Source organism: Peromyscus californicus, unplaced genomic scaffold, assembly GCF_007827085.1.
Source record: "Peromyscus californicus insignis strain IS unplaced genomic scaffold, ASM782708v3 Scaffold_16__1_contigs__length_79575227, whole genome shotgun sequence".
NCBI classification, from domain to species: Eukaryota; Metazoa; Chordata; class Mammalia; order Rodentia; family Cricetidae; genus Peromyscus; species Peromyscus californicus.
The window spans coordinates 46015197-46036120 of record NW_026294458.1 but is presented as its reverse complement, the minus strand read 5'-3'; the positions used below and the strand labels follow the sequence as shown (position 1 = coordinate 46036120).

Genomic DNA, 20924 nt, shown 5'->3' with positions numbered 1-20924 from the left:
ATGAGAAGTGGGGTACTGCAAAAACCTGATCAATTGTTTTTAACATTAGCCAAAAGTCGTAAAGTGGAGGTGTATTGAGAGGACCTTTAGCAAGTTGTATGTTCTTGTGTATGTGGTGTTATATTGATGTGGTTGTAGATCTGTGTCCTTTTCTCTTTCAAGAGTTAAATTTATTTTAACTCCTGGAATTTTGTTAATTAGCAATAATTAACAGCTTTAACATTAGGTTTGTTTTAATCTTTAATACACCCTATACATACAAACTGGAGAAAATGACTTTAAATTTTTAAAAATGTGCATAGAGCTTCATTTGTATCCATAAGCAATTTGAATAGATTATCCATTTCACTCAAAGGTGGAAAAAATTTCTCTAAATTGGCAAACATTTTTTCTCCATAACTTTAGTTTTCTTGAAATGTACACGTTTCTTATTTTAAAAGTCCTCTGCTATAATAGAATTGTTCAAAGGATACTTATCATTACTACAGTGCTAATACAAAATAAATATAAGTGAAAGATTAATTTGAAAGAATCACAAATGAGATTAAAATTAATTGAAAGCAAAATTTAAACACATGTGTACATAATTACATATGCATGTGTGTGTTGAGAGTGAGGCATACTTAAAAAATTTGTTCATAGGATAATAGTCATTAATGTATTACATGGATTTTATCCCATGGGACAAAGAAATTTAATGTTAAAGACTATTTTTCTATAAGATATGATTCATTGTATCTATAGTGAATAGATATTTTAATTACAATAGAAAAACACATATGACACTAACAGTCTCATACTGCCAAAGCCACAGTTATGAAAATAGCCCTCAGAGATGATCAAAGATCCACACCAGTCAGACCCGGATTATCCTGGAAAGAGCCATGAGGCTCAGAACTCTACTGAAGAGAAACCTTATAATCTCTTCTGACCATTCTAATTTCCCATTTTTTCTGGCACTTGCATTTTCTATTTTCTAAATATTTTTGTTCCACTGTAAAAATTCCATTAAACTGGTATAGTGATCTATCTATGCCTAGTGAAAATGCACCGGGCTAATAACATGATCTGAGTTATTCAGGTATACTAATTTAATAGTGCTGGGGCTCACATCCTTGGGCAATAATGTCCACGTGCCTCTATGGATTCTAAGTTTCCAGGTAAATAGATTAGGGACACATATATATGCTCCCACTCTTTTGCTAAGTCAAAGCAACATTCATCCTATTTAACTCTTTACTTTCCACATTAGTACATTAGCAACCGCATGGATTAAAATGAGAAGAGTATACCAATTGGCCACTCAATACCAAATGGTCAGCCCTGAAAGCATACATACAAGTAACATTATACAATTTAGGAATTATATTGAGGAATATATATGTATATGCATAAATGCAGGTAACAATTTACAAAAAAAAGAGACCATGAATTTGAAAGGAAGAAGGGGGATATGCATATGGGAGGCTTCGGAGGAAACAAGGGAAAGAGAAAATGATGTAAAGTTATTATAATCTCTAAAATAAAGGAAAAAATGAGATGTGATTTCTTGCACAGTTTAGTTAATTTCTAGGAATAATGCATGTTTTGAGCAGAGAACTCATATCTTAATCCCATGGCTGACAAGAGAAGAGACAGAGCATTATATCTCCTTATCATTTCCTTTTCCTGTCTCAGTGAGCTACCTTAAATCAATTAGGCTATTTAAATAGTCCACAGAAATTTTAAATTGGTGGTCATTAAAAATTACATCATACAGAATGAAGAGTAGAGTTGTCATCATGTGTTTATTAGCATTATGGAACCCAGGTTAAGCTGTGTACCAACTAATCACACATCTGTAGCCAGTGGACAGGAATACATATGGCAAGCGGATAGGAAGCTACAATTTCAAGAGCAAGGGCTTGATGGAGAGGTACATGAAATGTCAAAAGGTGGGATGCACTAGACGTTTGTGAAAATTATTAGAGTAAGATGTTTATCAGGCATGTTGAAAAGAGGGCAAGAGGGAAAGACTAGAGAGGGGAGTGCCAGCTGCATACAGATTGGACAGTCTCATCACACCAGGAAGGACCTAAAGTGGATCCAGGAATCCTTTACTAGTCCCACATCCCCAGATTTCAGCATTCCTGTCCCTGTTCTATTTAGTCACCCTGGAGGAGATGGTCTATGCCGGGAGATGGCAGTGGATACTACAAGTGCAGCAGCTAGAGGCTGCTTGTTTACTGTACTCTGTGCAGTAGAAATATCTGAGCCCACAGTCCCCTCTATCACCTGCACAATGCTGAAAGCAATAGGAAGCTAGATGCACAAGATAAAGGGCTTACAACAGGTTACACTCTGGTGTGATCTCCAGTCCCATTCCAGCCTCTTTTCTCAGATGCATGGGGGACTCTAGGGAACACAGGGAACAGCTGCTCTGCCCTGCTTCTTATCTTGCATCTGTTAACTGCTCCTGAGAAACAGCTTGGTTTTGGTTTGTTTGTTTTGTTTTACTGTTTTTTTTTTTAAATTGAAAATGAAGTTATTTTCATACAATATATTCTGATCAGAGGAAACCTCCTCCTTTCTTCCTGGAGCCTCCCTACCTCCCCATCCTTCCAATTCTCTCTCTCTCTCTCTCTCTCTCTCTCTCTCTCTCTCTCTCTCTCTCTCTCTCTCTCTCTCTGATTAAATTTTGATGTATCCTCCCGCCCCCATTTTCTCTTTTGAGTCAAAATTTCACCCTGTGTTCAATCACCATTTTGCCAGCACAATGAAATATGCAACTATTAGCTTGCACAGTGCTTTCCCAGGAACTTTGAGCATTTTGAAAGCCTGCAGATTAGGATGCTCATGAACTTTGTAATGCGTGAAACCAGAGACTTGGGCCCTAAATCTAAATGCCTTGTTTAAAACTTGTACTCAGTCCTGAAGGTGTCAGAAACCAAGAGTTTGTGTACAATAATAGTACAGCAGACTGGTTTTGTAGAAGAAATATTTGAATGGTGAGGGAAAAGAGAAGAAAGGCAAATAGAGAACGATTTTGAGCTCCTAATTATAATCTAGAAGACAAATGAAGACACAAAATACTGTATCGAGAGTATTCAGCATTTAGATGTGCAATTATCAGGAGTGAAATGAAGAGGAGACTTCATAATTGAAGTCTTGCTCTTACATAGCTAGATGCATGCTCTGGAGCCAGGACCACCACCATCATCTGGGATCTCATAAGCAATGCCCACAGCCTTAACTCTGGTTCCACAATACACAACTGGAATTTACTTCATCCCTCAGTGGTTTGTTGTTTACATTACACTTAGAGAAGCATTGGTCTTAGGAAAAATTCCATAAACTGTAATTGGGCAAATAAATAGTTGAGTTTATGTTCACATACAATCTCTATTGATGGTGCTCACTTTAACAAAATTAGTCATTCCCAATTGTGTCTATGTTCCAATGAATATTTATTACTGAACATAGAAAACTGAATTTCATAGAACTGTCAAATGTTATAAGATTTTGCTCTTTTGAGTTTTTCATACTTACCACAAAAAGTAAAGATTTTTTAGCTGAGAGCTGTATAAAATCTGGAAGATGAGTAGATTTGGCATTAGATTCATTTCTATTTGCCTCCTTTCTAAATTAATGAATCAATGAATGATGGACTATTTAAGAAGACAGGAAACATAGGGAGAGTTTATTGGTGATGTGATGTATACAAATCAGCATTTCATGACTTTAGTGTTCTTCAAATTGTATTTGAAACTGAGAAAATAATAATCGTGTATATATAGCAAGTATGTATAAACTATGCATATATTTATATTAAAATATTTAATAGGTTAAGCTCCTAGAATTAAAAATTATCTTCTTACATCCTTCATCTTTTGTAGTGAGGGTTTTTAATATGTAACATGTTATAATAGCTGTAGTTACATTAGCATGAGTTTTGAAAAGTCCCTTCCACCTGGAACTTGGTTCCCACATGCCACGTTTCCTCCTATCACTCTCCCTGAGCCTCTGATATCTGCAAATCTTCTAACTATATGAGTCAAACTTTTATTAAACTCAGTGTGTGTGTGTGTGTGTGTGTGTGTGTGTGTGTGTGTGTGTGTGTACATGAAGTATTTGTCCTTTGCCTGAGTTATTTCAGTTCATACAATACCTCCCAGCTTTATCCATACTGATGTAAATGAAACTTGTCTTTGTTACTAAATAGCCATATCAGGTTCAAAGGAAGATTCTTCCCAAAGCTCATTTGGTTTCTTACTGGAAACTCTACCTGTTCACTGTGAAGGGCCAGTAACTTCTGTTTTATCCAATGGGTTTCATGCCAATATGGAGAGACTTAAAACTGGCCACCATATTTTATATGTAGACACTCAAGTAATGTTGATGGTATGAAAACAGAGTAATTTATCATTAAACCAAATACATTAATGAGAAATTATGTTAAAAATTATGAGAGGTGTGTCTCTTTTTTGTTTGAAATTCAGCGAATTTCTCCAGTATTATTTCTGAAAGAGTTTCTATTTCTCAGATAAAAACTATTTCTCCGATAAGAGCAGGGTGTAGGAAGAATTTATAGTCACTGCCACGTAGTCAGTCATGGTGGTAATGTTTGTTCTTATATTTCTTTCCTTCAATCTCACAGCTTTCTCCATCTCTGGTGAAAATAGTCACGTGGTAATGATCGCTATTTCAGCAGCAGTGGCCATCATTGTCCTCACTGTTGTCGTTTATGTTTTGATTGGGAGGTGAGTTGATTTTGCTGAACTATTGACCTTAACTGTGGTTTTCTCCTTGTCCTGAGTTTCTTTAGAATGTGAAGAGTGTGTACTCAAAGAAGTCATTGAAGAGATTAGAATGTTTCTGTTCTAGATCCTTCTGTTTGTATTTTCATCCATTCCTCCTTTCAGTTTCATTTCTACATTTTTAAAAAATTGTGAGATTAGAGTATGTTTACAATATTTCATCCTTTCTTTTCCTCCCTCCAAAGCCTCCCATAATCCTCTCCTCTCCTTTTTCTCTGTCAAATAATGGTCTTGTCATTTCATTGTTATCGAATGCATATATATATATATATATATATATGTGTGTGTGTGTGTGTGTGTGTGTGTGTGTGTGTGTGTGTATATATATATATATATATATTCCCAAATATAACCTGTTTAGCCTATACAATATCTCTTGTATGTATGTTTTCAGGGCTAACAGTTTGGTATTAAATAATCAGTTGGTGTGCTCTTCCCTTGGAAAGACTGTTTCTCCAGCTCTCAGCATTCCTTACTTGCCTGTAGTTTGTGTATATGAGTGTGTAGGGTTGAGGCCTCATGGGCTTTCCACTGTCCACTTGAGCATGTCTACTGTTATTGTTTTTGTCTAGCCCATGTTTAGGGAGTCACGTCGATGAGACTTTGTGGGTGTAGCTTCCAACATGACACTGTCACAACAAACACCCCGATCTCCATTAGTTCTAATCCTCACCCTCTAACACAAAACACTTCTTTTGACCCCCTAGTCTCCACCTTCTTTTTCCAATTATCCCCTCACTCTTCGAATAACCCCAGATTTCCTTAACACTTTCTCACCCCAAACACTGGTAACAGGCCGCAGCACTAATCATTACCAACGGAGACTTTATCCTTTATTCATTCCAACAGTAGTTGTTAAAAATACTATAAACACATTCTAACGCCATTATAAAAGCTGAACTGGAGGTGTCTGCTCAGTGGGGAGGCAACTCTACATATCTCCTCATTAGGCAGCCTTCCAGGGTCCCCCCAAAAAGAAGCTTTCAGGGGAGGACTTAGAAATATAGCATCAGTTAAACTTTCACTAAAATATTGTTTCAAGGGAAAGCTTTATTGGGGGGGGTCTTTATATATTCTGAGCATGGATAGTGCGTTTATGTATTTTCTTGCTTTGTTTTGCCTCTAGGTTCTGTGGCTATCACAAGTCAAAACATAGTTCAGATGAGAAGCGGCTTCACTTTGGGAATGGGCACTGTGAGTTTCCAAACTTTGTTTTAACAATTCAGCTTTAGCAGTTGTTGATTTATGATTGGGTAACCTCCCTTCAACAAAAAGAATTCTAAATTAGTCTTATGAGGGGAAAATGAACAAATTAAATTTATTTTAGATTTTTCCCATGGCTGCATTTCAGCATACTTAAAGTGAAGGGTAACCTGTGGTTTATATTCAAATAATGTCTGTCACGAATCCTGAGAACTGTAGTCGACTCTGCATGGCCGAAATGAAAGCATACCCTCAACTTCTTCATTAGTAATTCTGAGCAGAAATCTGAATAGGAGCATTTTCCCTCTCTTGACTGCCAAGTAAATATAAACAACCAATGTGTATGTGAAATGCCTTACTCCATTTGTTCTTTCAACCAGGAAAGAGCTTTTAGAATAAACTGTTTATTTGAAGTACGTGTCATCCGATTGGTGGGAAAGACAAGATTTTTCCTCTCAATTTCTATACCAACCAATTTTAACCTCTAGTAATAGAAATACACTTTTCAGTAACAAAATGTTGCATCTAACAAAAAGATGTATTTTTTTCCTTATTCCCTCTGGTGAAATGAATCATTTCATGTGTCTACTTTTCCAAATCAGCTTTATTCAGGGGGGCAAATACTAATCCATGGCCTTCAGAGGAATGGCAAGATCTCATGGAAGTTAGCAAAAGTCCAAACTGATGCTCACTTGTCTGAAATATCTTCATAGAAGTAATAATGAAGTCTTGTAAGCAAGAATAACTTTAGCATTTGCTATTGCCTTTTAAAAAAATGTCTCCAAATAGAAAGGATGCTTGCTGTCAGTTACTGACTTGGAAATCTAAAAAAATTATCATTGTAGCTATAACTCATGTAAAAACAATTATTTCCTAGTTTACATGTAGAAAGCAAACAATAGATTGGAACAAAAGAAAAAAGAATGTTTATGAAAATGTAAATTTATGTGTTGAAGCAGTACAAGAGTTTACAGACACAGTATTTTTTGTTCATTTCATTGTACAGTTGTAATAAAATATTCATTTTATAATACAACACCAAGGTTTTATCTTAATTTAATGCCACTTCTATGCAGGTTACTCCAACTCAGGTAAGTTAGCTTACCAAATATACCTAGTGAAATCATCAAGTTACAGAAGAATGGGCTTCTGTTTCTTCCTAGTTTGACTCAGTTGGGCCATTTGATTCTTATTACCTGAATTCTTCTTAGTTAGAGGTGGACGGTTACTGTGACTATTTTCTATACTGGACCATGCTGACTTAACTATCTTTACGAGGATCATAAGCCTTATGAATATAGACTTTGATAAATGTCTGTCAGCAATTCCAAGTAAGTTCTAGTATTTTGGTTTTTATGGCTGAGTTTCTTAAAACAATTTTTTTCAATGCACCATATCTTTACAATAGACAAATTTTAAAAAGAAATGCATATTATCTCAGCTTTAAAACTATACAGCAACTACATGCGTGTCATAGACTTTCTGCCTCTCAATACTACAGCTGGTTTATTTCAGACCATTTATTTGGTATTACTTTAAAAAGCTCTAGCTATGAACTATTCCCTCAAGCCTTGTTACAAATCCTATAATGTTGCTTCAAAAGAAAAGAAATGTGTTTTGCCTCTTAAGATCCTGTCCCCTTGCCCTTACTGCCTGGGCATTTTTTTTCACTCTTTTTTTTTTCTATCCTTAGGGCAACTCATGCTGGTAAAATGGAAATGTAAATTATTGTGTTTGCACAGAATGAGCTGTAAAGTAGTGCAGCTTAACACGTGCGCATGTGTTTATTATCTGGTTTTCATGGCAGAGCCCAGTTACTCTGTATGGTGCCCTTAATTATTGGTGTGAAGGGATTACTTGCATTGCAGCCCAAACCTCCTGGTTCCCAGAACGTCAAGGGTGAGCAGTTAAAAATCAACAGCCAAAGTCCCTAGTGAACAGACCATTTTACTCATGGGTGTGTGTTTATGTTTATAATTTTTCACAAATGTCATGTGGATGGAAAATCAATTTACTTTATGCTAACTAATAGAAGTGAATGTGATTGATTTTGAGGGAAGAATGATTATCCAAGCTTCATATTATTTAGTGAAACATATTTTTTCTCGAGGGTTGACTTTAAAAACTCAGTTGAGAACTTTTTAAAGCAGCAGTTTATTTTTTTAAAAATTTCAGACATTGCATTTCACCAATTAAATAAATTCTAATGCCAGAAACTCCCCCTAAAATGAGCTTTATTCTTCAAATGTAACAAGGTCAAAGATTTGCAATTATTTAACAAAAATATTCAACTTTATATAATGTTCAAAATGTTATTTTCTTTAAGAGAAAAGCTAGGTTCTTTTACTGTTCAAATGTAGAAGCAGATCAAAATACATCAGAGAATCAGTAATCTGAAGTGAGTATTTAAATGTAACCAAACTCTGACTAAAGCTAAAAGATTCTAACACATATTTACTTCCTAAAATATTACAGTAACTCAGTGGTTTCCAAATCAAGAAATCATAACAGTTTTCCTTAGGCACAGTATCTGAGTATTGATAGTATTGATAGGAGCTGTATTAGCTTACTATTAAAAATAATAGATCCTTGTGTCAATTTTTTTGACACCATCCATTTTTATAGAAAAGAATAATAGTTTTATGAAATAAATCAGCCTTAAGGAACAAATATACTATGGAATGCTGGGCTCACTGGCAATGCTCTGCTGTGTTACCTTTAGCACAACTACTAGCACCTGTATAATACTCAGTAAAGCTAACTCAAACATCTATTGGGTCTATACAATCCTTAGTCACATGTTTGGAGAAGAGATGCTCCAATTCTAAAGTAATTTTCAGAAATTACGGTGTCTGATTTTATTTTATTTTTTTAAATGAAAAGAAGATGTCCTTCTATATTTAAGTATAATTAAACAAAAAGCTAGATCTTTTAAGCATCCATGGTTCATATTAAAACAATATGATTCATGTTGCCGAAATTAAAATCATCTATAATGTCAACAAATGTAATGTGGCAATCAATTTTCATCCTTAATGTTAGAGTGTGTTCATGGATTGATCTTATGTTCTTGTTTGAAAAGTTTTCTTTTTAGAGAAGGATTGTTTGAACATTCCTTTATGTTACCTTTTTTTCCAAATGTGATCATTTTTTCCAAATCCCATAATACTAAATAATATGGAAAAGATTTACTTATGGATTGTTTTATGTTTTATTTATAGAAAGCCATGAGATGTTCACATTCAGAATAATTCAATAAATAAATATAGCATGAAGTTACATGTATGATTTATGCTTGAGACAGCATTTCAAAATAACTATTAAGCTTATAAGCAATATTTATGTTGACTTTAGTTATGTTGAAAGTCATATGTGATTTCTGTCCACTGATAATATCCTGATATGTACATAAAATATACAGCCTAACTTAAATTTTCAGTTCAGATAGGTGAACTCATTTGTGAATAAATAAAACCACAGTAGTATCGGAGATGTTTTGCTTTCTGAAATATTTTAGTTACTTCATCCTTCAGTCTCTCTTCTGCCTCTGGCGCATATTTGTGTGTTTTGATTTACTGTCAGATAGTACACTGCAACAGATATTTGGCTAGTCTAGTGCCTCCGAATCAGAAATGTTTAGTAGCACAGTGGCATGATGGCATTTGATAGTAACTACCTTGCCTACTCATTCTTCCTTCTTGAGACCTGCATTTCAATGCCCCCTCCCATTGTTTTAGCAGGGAAGATACCTTAGTTTTGCTTCCATTTTATGGTATATCATAGACAATTTTTTAAATTTTTTCTATGCTTACTGCAACATTTATATCAGATTTTTTTTATTTTGCAATACAATTCAGTTCTACATATCAGCCACGGATTCCCTTGTTCTCCCCCCTCCCGCCCCCCTCACCTTCCCCCCAGCCCACCCCCCATTCCCACCTCCTCCAGGGCAAAGCCTTCCCCACAGACTGAGATCAACCTGGTAGACTCAGTCCAGGTAGGTCCAGTACCCTCCTCCCAGGCCAAGCCAAGCAACCCTGCATAAGCCCCAGGTTTCAAACAGCCAGCTCATGGAATGAGCACAGGACCTGGTCCCACTGCCTGGATGCCTCCCAAACAGATCAAGCCAATCAACTGTCTCATCCATTCAGAGGGCCTGATCCAGTTGGTGACCCCTCAGCCATTGGTTCATAGTTCATGTGTTTCCATTCGTTTGGCTATTTGTCCCTGTGCTTTATCCAACCTTGGTCTCAACAATTCTCGCTCATATAAACCCTCCTCATTCTCGCTAATTGGACTCCCAGAGATCCACCTGGGGCCTAGCCATGGATCTCTGCATCCAGATCCCTCAGTAGTTGGATGAGGTTTCTAGCACGACAATTAGGGTGTTTGGTCATCCCATCACCAGAGTAGGTCAGTTTGGGCTGTCTCTCGACCATTGCCAGCAGTCTGTTGTGGGGGTATCTTTGTGGATTTCTGTGGGCCTCTCTAGCACTTTGCTTCTTCCTATTCTCATGTGGTCTTCATTTACCATGGTCTCCTATTCCTTGTTCTGCCTGGACATGAGTGGGGGTAATGAAGGGCGAGAGTCGAGGGAAAGAGACCTTATATCAGATTTTTAATTACTACAGAGTAGTATTGAGTAGACTAAAGATCAAAACAACTTAATAGAGTAAAGATGTTTTCAGTAACTAATATTTTGAAATTCACTCCATAAAATCATGCTTTTCTTTTTTTAATAGTAAAACTTCCAGGTCTCAGGACATATGTTGATCCACATACATATGAGGACCCTACACAAGCTGTTCATGAGTTCGCAAAGGAGTTGGATGCCACCAACATATCCATCGACAAAGTTGTTGGAGCAGGTAACTAACATGTGAATAGCTCTCCTAACAAGTTGCTAGTCATGAGTTTTCAACTAGCAGTAAGAATGCTACATGAGGAAAACAAGCTTGCTAACTTTTTTGAGATCTATGTATATTCCTATGGAGAGAGTCATTTTCTGATTTCATGATCAAAGACAGGCAATAAAAAATGCACCATTTAGTGGAATGCAATGATTTCAAAGGTGCCAGACTTACCGTCTCTCGTACCATGGCTGCCTTTCATTTATTGAATTCCGGGGACAGCAGTAGCAGCAGCTAAAAGGTGATCATGTGTCACAAAGCTACTGACTAACTGGGGACAGCAGGATAAAAGTGAGTCTTGTGATAAAACAAGACTAGTAATTATAAATCTTGATTTTGATTTTAAATGTCTCAAATTCAGAGAACCAACAATCAAAAATAAAAGGCTGACACATTTGGCGTAAATTCCATATGACTGTTTTGAGTGTATGTTTTAAATAATGTGAGATACATCACTTTAGCACTCACCTCATAGGTTTTTCCACAAATGGCACTAAAACTCTCTGGCAGTGTTCAGCTAACCCCATGAAAGGAAAGGAACTCCTGTTCTTGCTTTTCGTTCTACGTTATGGTGCAATTCCTATTTTCCCAACATCTGTAGTGACATATTCTAACTTGAGTTCGGGAAAACAATTGGTTACTCAAATATTGCTCCTTCATTCTTTCCACTCCGAGGAACACTAGAGTTATAGACTATTGCCGGGAAGCAAGGATTAGTTCTTCCTGGCTTCCTTCAGTGGCTTTGTCAACTTACAGCATAAGTCATTGCTTCAGAAACAATGGAGATTTTCTTTCTCAACATAAGGTAAAGTCAGGGGTTAAAACTACCTGAAGAGACTGTAAACAATTTGTTGTGATGGATCTGGTAAGTCAATAGAATATTCTATTTTGTAGGTCAAACCACTCATTCGGGCAAAAAAAAAAAAAGTAAATAAATAAATAGAAGATTATCACCCTTCTTTCTAACTGATACAAAAGGCACCATACTCGAGAAAATCACAGCAACATAAGACCATAAACGGACAAAATTATCACACAGTTAATTAAAGCACACTTTAAAATAACCTCTTTCTTGTTACTGCAAGATTAATTTTTAAATATGATACAATACAGGTCTAATAATCTGTAAAACAATAGGAAGAGATTCTGTGGGAGGCACTATTTTGTAACAATCATGGCTGCCATGGGGGCAGAGAACTATTTGCCAAGGGCTTCTGCTCAGAGGAAGCTCAGCATATCTATTGGAAGAGGGATAGGTAAATTTTATCATTAACCTGATAGGGTCCTAATAGTTGAGGGAAATTTTATATCAACTCTATTGGAAACTTTAAAATTCAGCAATATTTTATGTTCAACAATTTTTAGATCATTTGCACATCAAGACAACTTTACAGGGGACATCCAGGCTAAGAAAATATTTCTTCAGTAAGCTTTTAGATAAAACTGGCTATGCTTCATTTGATATTGTTATATTATTGTTCTCCTCCCAGAAGCCTAGAGAGCTTTATAGCAAGTGTGTCAATAACACAACAAACCAATACTCCAATAAAGTGAATGGATAGCAGATGCTTTCCCTCTCATTTTCAGTGAGCCTCAGTCTATAGCCAATTTGGCCCTCACAGTAAAAAGAGAATAGTTTCCCAAACATTTGAAATTAATACAGTGTTCAACCCTAATATCTGTACTGGCCCACTGATAACCCTGAGATAATGTTAGCTGTTAGAACAAGGAATGCAAAGCCTTAGAGATGCTTCTCTCAATTTTCCTCTTGCATTTTCATGATGTGGTGACTTAAACCATGTCGGGCTCCTTGAAAGGCCCATGAAATAGCCTGGGAATGCCTAGGGCATTTATATTGCTATCTTCCAAAATATTTTTGAGCTTATGGACTGTACCTCGAAAGAGAAAACATGCATATTTTAATGGAATTATTTAAAAGCAGCAATTATTCTGTTTTGATTATTTTGGTGTGTGTGTGTGTGTGTGTGTGTGTGTGTGTGTGTGTGTGTGTGTGTATGGCATATGTATGTGCATGCATAGGTGCAATCACATATGCCTGTACACATTGAAGACAGAACTTGACTTTGGATGGTTTCCTTTTGATTTTGTTTTGTGGTTGAGATACAGACTTTCACTTAATCTGAAGCTTAAAACTGAGGCTGGACTGAGTGACCAGCAAGCTCAGGGCTTCCTCCTGTCTCTGCCTCCTCCCAGCATGATATTGTATGCCTGACTTTATCCTGGGTGTTAGGGTTCCTAACCCAGGACGTCATGCTTGCAAGCAAGCACTTTACCCATTAAGCCGTCTACTCAGCCCCATGAATCTTTAATTTTTGATTATATTTTTTCTTTTATATTCTAACAGGTGAATTTGGAGAAGTTTGCAGTGGTCGCTTAAAACTTCCTTCAAAGAAAGAGATCTCTGTAGCCATCAAGACCTTGAAAGTGGGCTACACAGAGAAGCAGAGGAGAGACTTCCTGGGAGAAGCCAGCATCATGGGACAGTTTGACCACCCCAACATCATCCGACTGGAAGGAGTTGTCACTAAAAGTAAGTAAAATCACAATGCCCAATTTTGTTTATGCTGAGTAGATACTGCATAAACTCAATTTATGATTTTCACATCACAAGTAGCCTGGGTCTAACTAACATTCTGTCTTGGATGAACACATACTTTTTCTGGCAATAGATTGAATAGCAGTGCTGTTCTACATCACAGAAACCTTTGACTTTTGACATTAGTCACTTGATTGAAAGCCTGTCTTGAAGAGAATCGCAGAGAACAATCTCATTCGCAGAGTAGCAGGATAAAGAGTGGCTGGATTTTGAATGAACTCCCAACTAGCTGCCTTTTCTCCTGTTACTCACCAGCTTGGTTGAAGCTCTCAGATCATTGCCCCCTTGTTCTCCTCCTGCCTGTAGGAAAATTATAGGAATCTTGGGGATGCTTCTAAGATGTGAGATTGGGATTTAGAGGAGATCCAAGCCTTTCTTTGTTTCTCCGTGGATTTCAGGTAGTTTTGACCTAGGCTTCCAGGTGCATTTCTGGCTGTGCTGGGGAGCCTCTGGCTCAGAGCCATCACAGAGGTCTGGATTTATTTCCATGATGATTTCTTCAGCCAGGCTAAGGGGATCCTGTGAGGCAGATCTGTGATTATTGGCTCCAGTCCCAAAGAAAACCTCTTGAGAATGCACTGGGAATTTTTTTTTTCTCAAGATTTTGAAGCACAGGGTGAAGAATAAGTGAAATTGGCAACAGACTCCATACAGTGAATGACAACATATGGCAGAAAATTTGGCATCCTTCAGGGGATAATTCACTGGCACCACATTTCCATACTCTATGGTTACCAACAGACATTACTCGTTATATTTTGCACAATGTTATTTTTCTTTAACATTACATGCAGTCCTTTCCAAGTGGCACTGATACCTTCTTTCATTTTAGTGTAGTTAAAAAGGATTTCCTTCTAAACAAGTGCATAGCGTAATTAAAGAATACTTTGATTTTCATTTGCGTTTCCATATGAAATAAATAGAATTGAGGACTTACCAATGTGTAATAATTTAAATATATGCAACATAACTATGTTAAATCTTGTATTTATTTCTTGCCTCCGTACTCTTAACTATCATCCTATATTCAGTAATACCGAAATATTCATTGATGAAAATATTTTTGTTTCAGCAATTAATTAAAACATTAATAGTAGAAGTGGGGATTATGAAAATGAGTGATTCTGTTGTTCCTCCAGGGAAAGATCATAGTGCTTTAGATGTACAAGATCACATTTCATTGGATTTTCAGTGTCACTTAGACATTTAATGTCCTTCGTGACATCTTGATCAAGTGGTTGCTCCGTGGATCTGGAGCCCAACTGGGAAAGTCAATCCATTTGTACTTGTGCAGCTATTCGCGCTATTCTCAGTTTACAGTTTTAGTTTCTCGTGTTACTTCGTGAAGGGCCTGCTGGTTTTGACTTTGAGCTGTGCTACACTTCCATCGCCACTACCACCTGGTGCAGAAGAATCCATCATTTCTCTTTTCCATTTTCATGGACAACCAGACAGCATAAGGTTCTTTTCTAGAAGTCACTACAGATGTTGAGAAATACAGTTTTCTATTTTTAACTCTATCCCCAAACATGAGAATAAAAACAGATTTTCATGTTTTAATTTTCTTATTTTAGCATGGATTTAGTGTGTGTGTGTGTGTGTGTGTGTGTGTGTGTGTGTGTATTAGGACGCATGTGTGTCATAGCACGTGTGAGTAGGTCAGAGACAACCAAAGAATGTAATTCTCATCTTCCACTATGTGAGTCCTGCAGACCTAACTCAAACCATCCAAATTGGAGACAAATGCATTTACCTGCTGAGCCAGCTCACAAGACCAGGTTTCATGTTATATTCTTATATTACACTTAGTAATCTTATTTCTTGATTTTGAAAATATAATTTGCCAACTTCCATGGCAAAGCACCACCATCTCAAGGTTCTGAAACATTTTGCATTAATTTGTTACTGTTAAACCCTAACACAAGGGGCTGGGCAGATGATCCAGTAGTTAAGACCACTTACTGTGTAAGCATGAATATCTCATTTTTAAATCCTCAGAATTCATGCAAAAAGCATGGCCACATGTTCCTCCGACTGCAGTGCTGGAAAGGAAGAAGACAGGAGGGTCACTATGTTTGCTGGGCATAAAGTGAGACCCTCAGGTTCACTGACAACCTCATCTCAAGGGAATGAGACAGAGAACAATAGAGAACAGCAGATATCCTCCATTGGCCCAGGCATGCTTGTGCCCAGTTCCATTTACCACACTAAAAAACTAAATAAGTAAATGAAAAAAAAAAAAAACAAACAAGATAAAATATCTCAGAGATGACAGGGATAATGACTAAATTTAGCCCTGGATCAAAATAGGTATTTAATTTTCCAGTGTGTCAGGAATCAAAAATGAATTGATTGAAAAAAGTGATATACATGTATATACATATATGCATGTAAAAACAATTAATAAAATAAAATCAGGCCACAAATTTGAAAGAGAGCAAGGAGAGAAATGTAGGACGGAGAGGGAAAAGGGAAATGACGTAATTATATTGTAATATTGGAAAAATAAAATGTAATGTAAAAATTACAAAACAATGACCACGTATATAAGTGAACTTAAGAGAAAAAGGAAGATGTAGGAAGGTAAAGAGCAGGAAGTGAATGAGAAAGGGAGGGGCAATATTTACTGGTAGTAGGCTTCCAGTATCATTGAATTGAGTGTATTTTTCACAGAAGGTCAACTACATGACTGATTGCTTCAATCAGAGAGTGATGGAGAAAATGATTACGTTTTAGTCTGGATAGAACCATCACTAATTTTTCCAGCATATACACTTAAGAAAGAGTGGGTAAAGGTCACCATCAAACAGAATGCTAGGCCTAAACTGATGATGGGTTCTATTGTTTCACCCACCAGGCATTGTTTCCTTTGAATCCAGTGTGATGAGTTAGCAAAAGCAATCTGTCCTGCTGAGACTTAAGAACGTGTTTACTGCATCAAAAGCAACGCAAAACAGTGAACATTGCAGGAAATGACCTTTGCATCCCAAAATAGAAAAATACTTTGAATTACAATAACCAAAAAGAAATGACAACAACAATAAAATATCTAAAACAATCCCCAAGCCGGGCGGTGGTGGCGCACGCCTTTAATCCCAGCACTCGGGAGGCAGAGCCAGGCGGATCTCTGTGAGTTCGAGGCCAGCCTGGGCTACCAAGTGAGTTCCAGGAGAGGCGCAAAGCTACACAGAGAAACCCTGTCTCGAAAAAACCAAAAAAAAAAAAAAAAAAAAAAAAAAAAAAAAAAAAAAAAAAAACAATCCCCAAGACAAAAATGTAGGAAAAAGTAAACATATTTGAGATCAAAAAGGTGTTCAAAATGTAGGTAGCATGTGTTGAACATCTTACTCAAGTCTGATGCTGGAATGTTCTGGTGTCAATTACAACTACCTCCTTGGAGCGAAAGTTCTAAATTTGCCATATCTCTCTGCTCAAATAAGAACATGAGCAGCTGCCAAGCCCACTCCATAAATACAGCCGCCACATGCACTGTAAACATAATAGAGTAGTCGGCTTAGAATTCAATTGTGAGCTTCTCAGTGGCATGTTTAGAGGCTGTAAGTCTGGCCTCCTGCAGTGGCAGAAGGAAATACAAACCTTTTAGTATCGATTTAATATGTTTCATTTAATACAAAATCGAGTTAATCTGCCTCTAAAAGTTAGTTGTTCTATTGTCCTTTTTGTTTCCTAAAGCTCTTTGACTTCCAAAGCATTTCAGTCTACAAAGTACAGAGAGGCCTCTGCCCCCACAAGCAGAGTGAAGGGGAACTTACTTTTCAGGAGTAAAATGGCATTTACAAAGCAAATAGTCATGTTTTAAATAGGAAGCAGTGGGTCTGAAATCAAATTCCAAGTCAACCTTACTCAGTGTGAGACCTCTTGCGCATCAAACCATTACAAGTGTTTCCTTGAAAGAAAGAACTAACAGTGCTTTCAGACACTTTAATATCAGATGAGATTATACAAGACTAGATTCATCACTTCTGAGTAAGCAGCAGTCAATGAGTCAACAAAAGAAAATTCTGGAAAATAATTCTTTGAGGTTTTTTTTCTGTTGTTTTTTATTTTGTTGTTGTTGTTGATGATGATGTTTTGTTTTGGTTTTTGGGTTTTGCTCAAAAGTCATTTTTTATTATCACTATTAATTGTGTACTTGGAAGCACTCAACCTATGTAACTTGCTATTTTCAGATCAATTTTTGGGGAAAGCTCATTATATAGTCATTACTTTTTAATTTATTTGAGTTCAGCCATAAACAATGTTAATGGCATGTTACTTGCCGAGCCTGATGGCCTTGAACAGGAGAAGGTGATAGAGTCTGTGATCTTCAAAGTAGCAGAAAGCTGGGGCACACTCTGCTCAGAGCTAGGCAATAACATGTGTTATCAATTTTACTTGAAGTTCAAAAGGATGGAACTTAGTTTCAGTAAATGTTTGATATTTCTGCCATCACACCATTAGCTAAATGATGCTCCCGGCTCCAACAATAGTTACCACTAGCAAAATTTTACCTAGTAGAATAGAAAAAGAGTTGTACTAGATGTGACTGGTATATTTTCCCATTGAATTATTTTCTAGAAATTAAAATAAAATTATAGCAACAACAATATTTACTACGTATCTCCCATGTAAACTTGCATGACACCGAATGCTGTGGACAGTGCATTAAATGATTTCTTATGTGTCTCTTTCAATGCCTGTATGGCACAAAAGGCTTGGACATTTTTATTACCTTCACATAAGATGAGAAAACATTGCTAGAAGATGATGTCATATTTAAGTGACAATACCAAATCTTCATTATTTCACACACTTTTCTCTAAAAGTTTCATCTGTGCTTACTATAGTACTATATTTCATATGACTTTTTCAGTAGCCAGTATGTATATGATATTTATTTCACCAATTGTAGGAATGATTTTGGTGAATTTTGGCAATGTTAATGATCCAAGTTATTTTCATACATTCACGATTGCAAATCAATGACTGAGTCAGAACAATGTATCAGCATGTCGTGTAGCATAACTGGGAAGGTCTCTATAGGTGTATTATAAGAAAAATAAGAAGGGAATGAGGTTTTACATGTATAAATGATTTGGATTATTTCCTTTTTATTGTTTACTAATTTCTCATGGATAGCTACATTGTAATTACAAAGGAATTGGTGTTGCATATTTTCCTCATTTATATAAATAGCATGGTTTTCTGGCATTATCATAAGATTAAATTCAACTTAAGGTAGATAATGATGAGCATAGAGACCCAGAAGTGATCGGTTTATAGAGACTGAGACTGTGGAATGCTCAGCCATAAATGGGACAATTGTATCATACCCTCTTTTTAGAGATCTCTAAGGAAGAAGTAGCAGAAAGCCTGTAATAGCCAGAGGGGTTGATAGCTACAAGGAGACCATGTTTTCAAGACACTACAGGGCAACTGAGCATATTAAATCATTGCAATTATGACAGCATGTGCATGACCTATGCAAGGCCAAGGCAGGCAAAAATCTCCATGTGGAGATTGGAGATGGCATGAAGTCCCATATATCGCTAAGGAACTGTTGGGAAATGACAACTGATGGGAGAAGGGGAGTCATCCTTCTTGAAGGAACAGACACTTGTAGGTCAACCATGTTCCAATGAAGGAAAACACAAAGTTAGGGTAGTATGGACTGGGGAAGGGGTTAATATGACAAAAACACATTGTTTAAAATTCTTAAAGAATTAATAACATACAAGAATATTTTTAATGTATAAAATTTGTTAGAGAATGATTCCCTGGCACCTGATATCTGCATTTCAAATAGCATTAAATCACTCCTTTCTTTTCTTTTCTTTCTTTCTTTTTCCCTTTTTTTGTTTTTTCTTTTGAGACAAGGCTTAAAGGTGTGGGCCACCACTACCTGGCCAAAAGTGACTTTCTTAAGGGAAGAAAAATAGACACAAAGACAGTACAGAATAAAATTTAGTAATAGAAACTATAAAGCCATGTCTACCAATGTATAAAAGACAGAGTTGTTAGTAGGAATAATTTAGATATAGACAAAAATGTAGTACACTATGCCCAAGTTGAGTTTATTATAAGAAAATGAATGAAAAATGATTTGTTTAGTAGTTGATAATTTGAAATACTTGCCTTGCTAAGAAGAATAAAAATATTAATACCTTCAGAAAATAAACTACTTTTAATTTAAATGATTTATTTAACATTTCATACATAGAAAATATATAAATTTAATGGGCAGGGGACATGGCTTGGTGGGTAAAGTTCTTGTACACAAGGATGATGACCTAGGTTTTGATCCCCAGCACCAGGAGAAGAGCTGTGTGTGGCAGCTGTCCACTCAACTGTGAACTCAGTTGCTTGGGTTAAAAGGGAGATGAGGTAGAGACAAGTGGATCCCCAGAGCTTGTTGGTATTTCCTTCTAGCTGAGTCAGTGAGTCTCAGGGTCATTGAAAAGATTCTGTCTCAAAAACCTTACGTGGAAATCAATAGAAGAACAGACCTGAAATTGCTGTTTGGCCTCTTTGTTATATGTATGTTGTATGTTGTCCTCTGCTTTTACTAGCACACACATTAATGGACATAACTGGTTATTTCACTGGAAGAATGCTTCTGTTAAAATGGAATCAGGAAATACTGCATTTATATTTTTGTAATGGTCTCATAAGAAAATAAAAATATTTAATTTGTTACAATATTTGTATTGATTTATTATCTACAAAGGAAAATCTATAATGTTTTCATTATGCAAATCTTCTGTCTCTTCTGTCTCAGAAATACTGTGAAGTAGTTTTTTTGGAATTTGTTCCAATTTCTTTTGTTTCTTTTTTATATTTTTTATTCACCGATTACTTAATATTACCAAAAGAATACTATCTGCTAGTGGCAATGATTTTTATTTTATATCACATCCATTTATAAAAGTATGCTTAAGGAGCCACATGTTGCTCATTGGTAATCAACTACATAAGAAGTTCATGCAAGAGTGTCATGAGTTTAAGGGCAACATGGGGAACACAGCAAGTGTCAGGCCAACCAGGATACATAGCAAGGCTCTGTCTCAAAACAGACAGAGAAGTAAACAGTGTATGCAGGACTAGAAATAGCATATTTAGAGCGCTAGACACAGTTGGTATTGTTTCTGGGCCACTAGCATTTCCTTTAATATGTTAGTGATGATCAATATTTTTAAATTTGAATACAATTATTTTAACCCAAAAAAATAAGATTAGAAATTTGTAAAGACAATAGGACTACAACGGACTGTATTACAGCATCTAAGTCTTGTCTTTATGGAAGTTGTGGTTAGGATAGTTGTAGTCCTTAATATCCAGAGCTGAATCTGGAATTCTTAGATATTGCCATTGGGCAGTGATTAAGTGACTTCTAGCATC

At 36.3% G+C, this 20924-nt stretch overlaps 1 protein-coding gene across 1 annotated transcript in view; it reads left to right on the top strand.

Annotated features, from left to right (window-relative positions):
• The window catches only part of Epha3 (EPH receptor A3), a 317372-nt gene that overhangs the window by 254856 nt on the left and 41592 nt on the right, over positions 1-20924 (top strand). Inside the window, exons 8-11 of the mRNA XM_052740962.1 lie at positions 4637-4739; positions 5923-5990; positions 10742-10867; positions 13275-13460. Of these exons, the coding sequence (XP_052596922.1) occupies positions 4637-4739; positions 5923-5990; positions 10742-10867; positions 13275-13460 (483 nt within the window). The remainder of the gene's footprint in view (positions 1-4636; positions 4740-5922; positions 5991-10741; positions 10868-13274; positions 13461-20924) is intronic.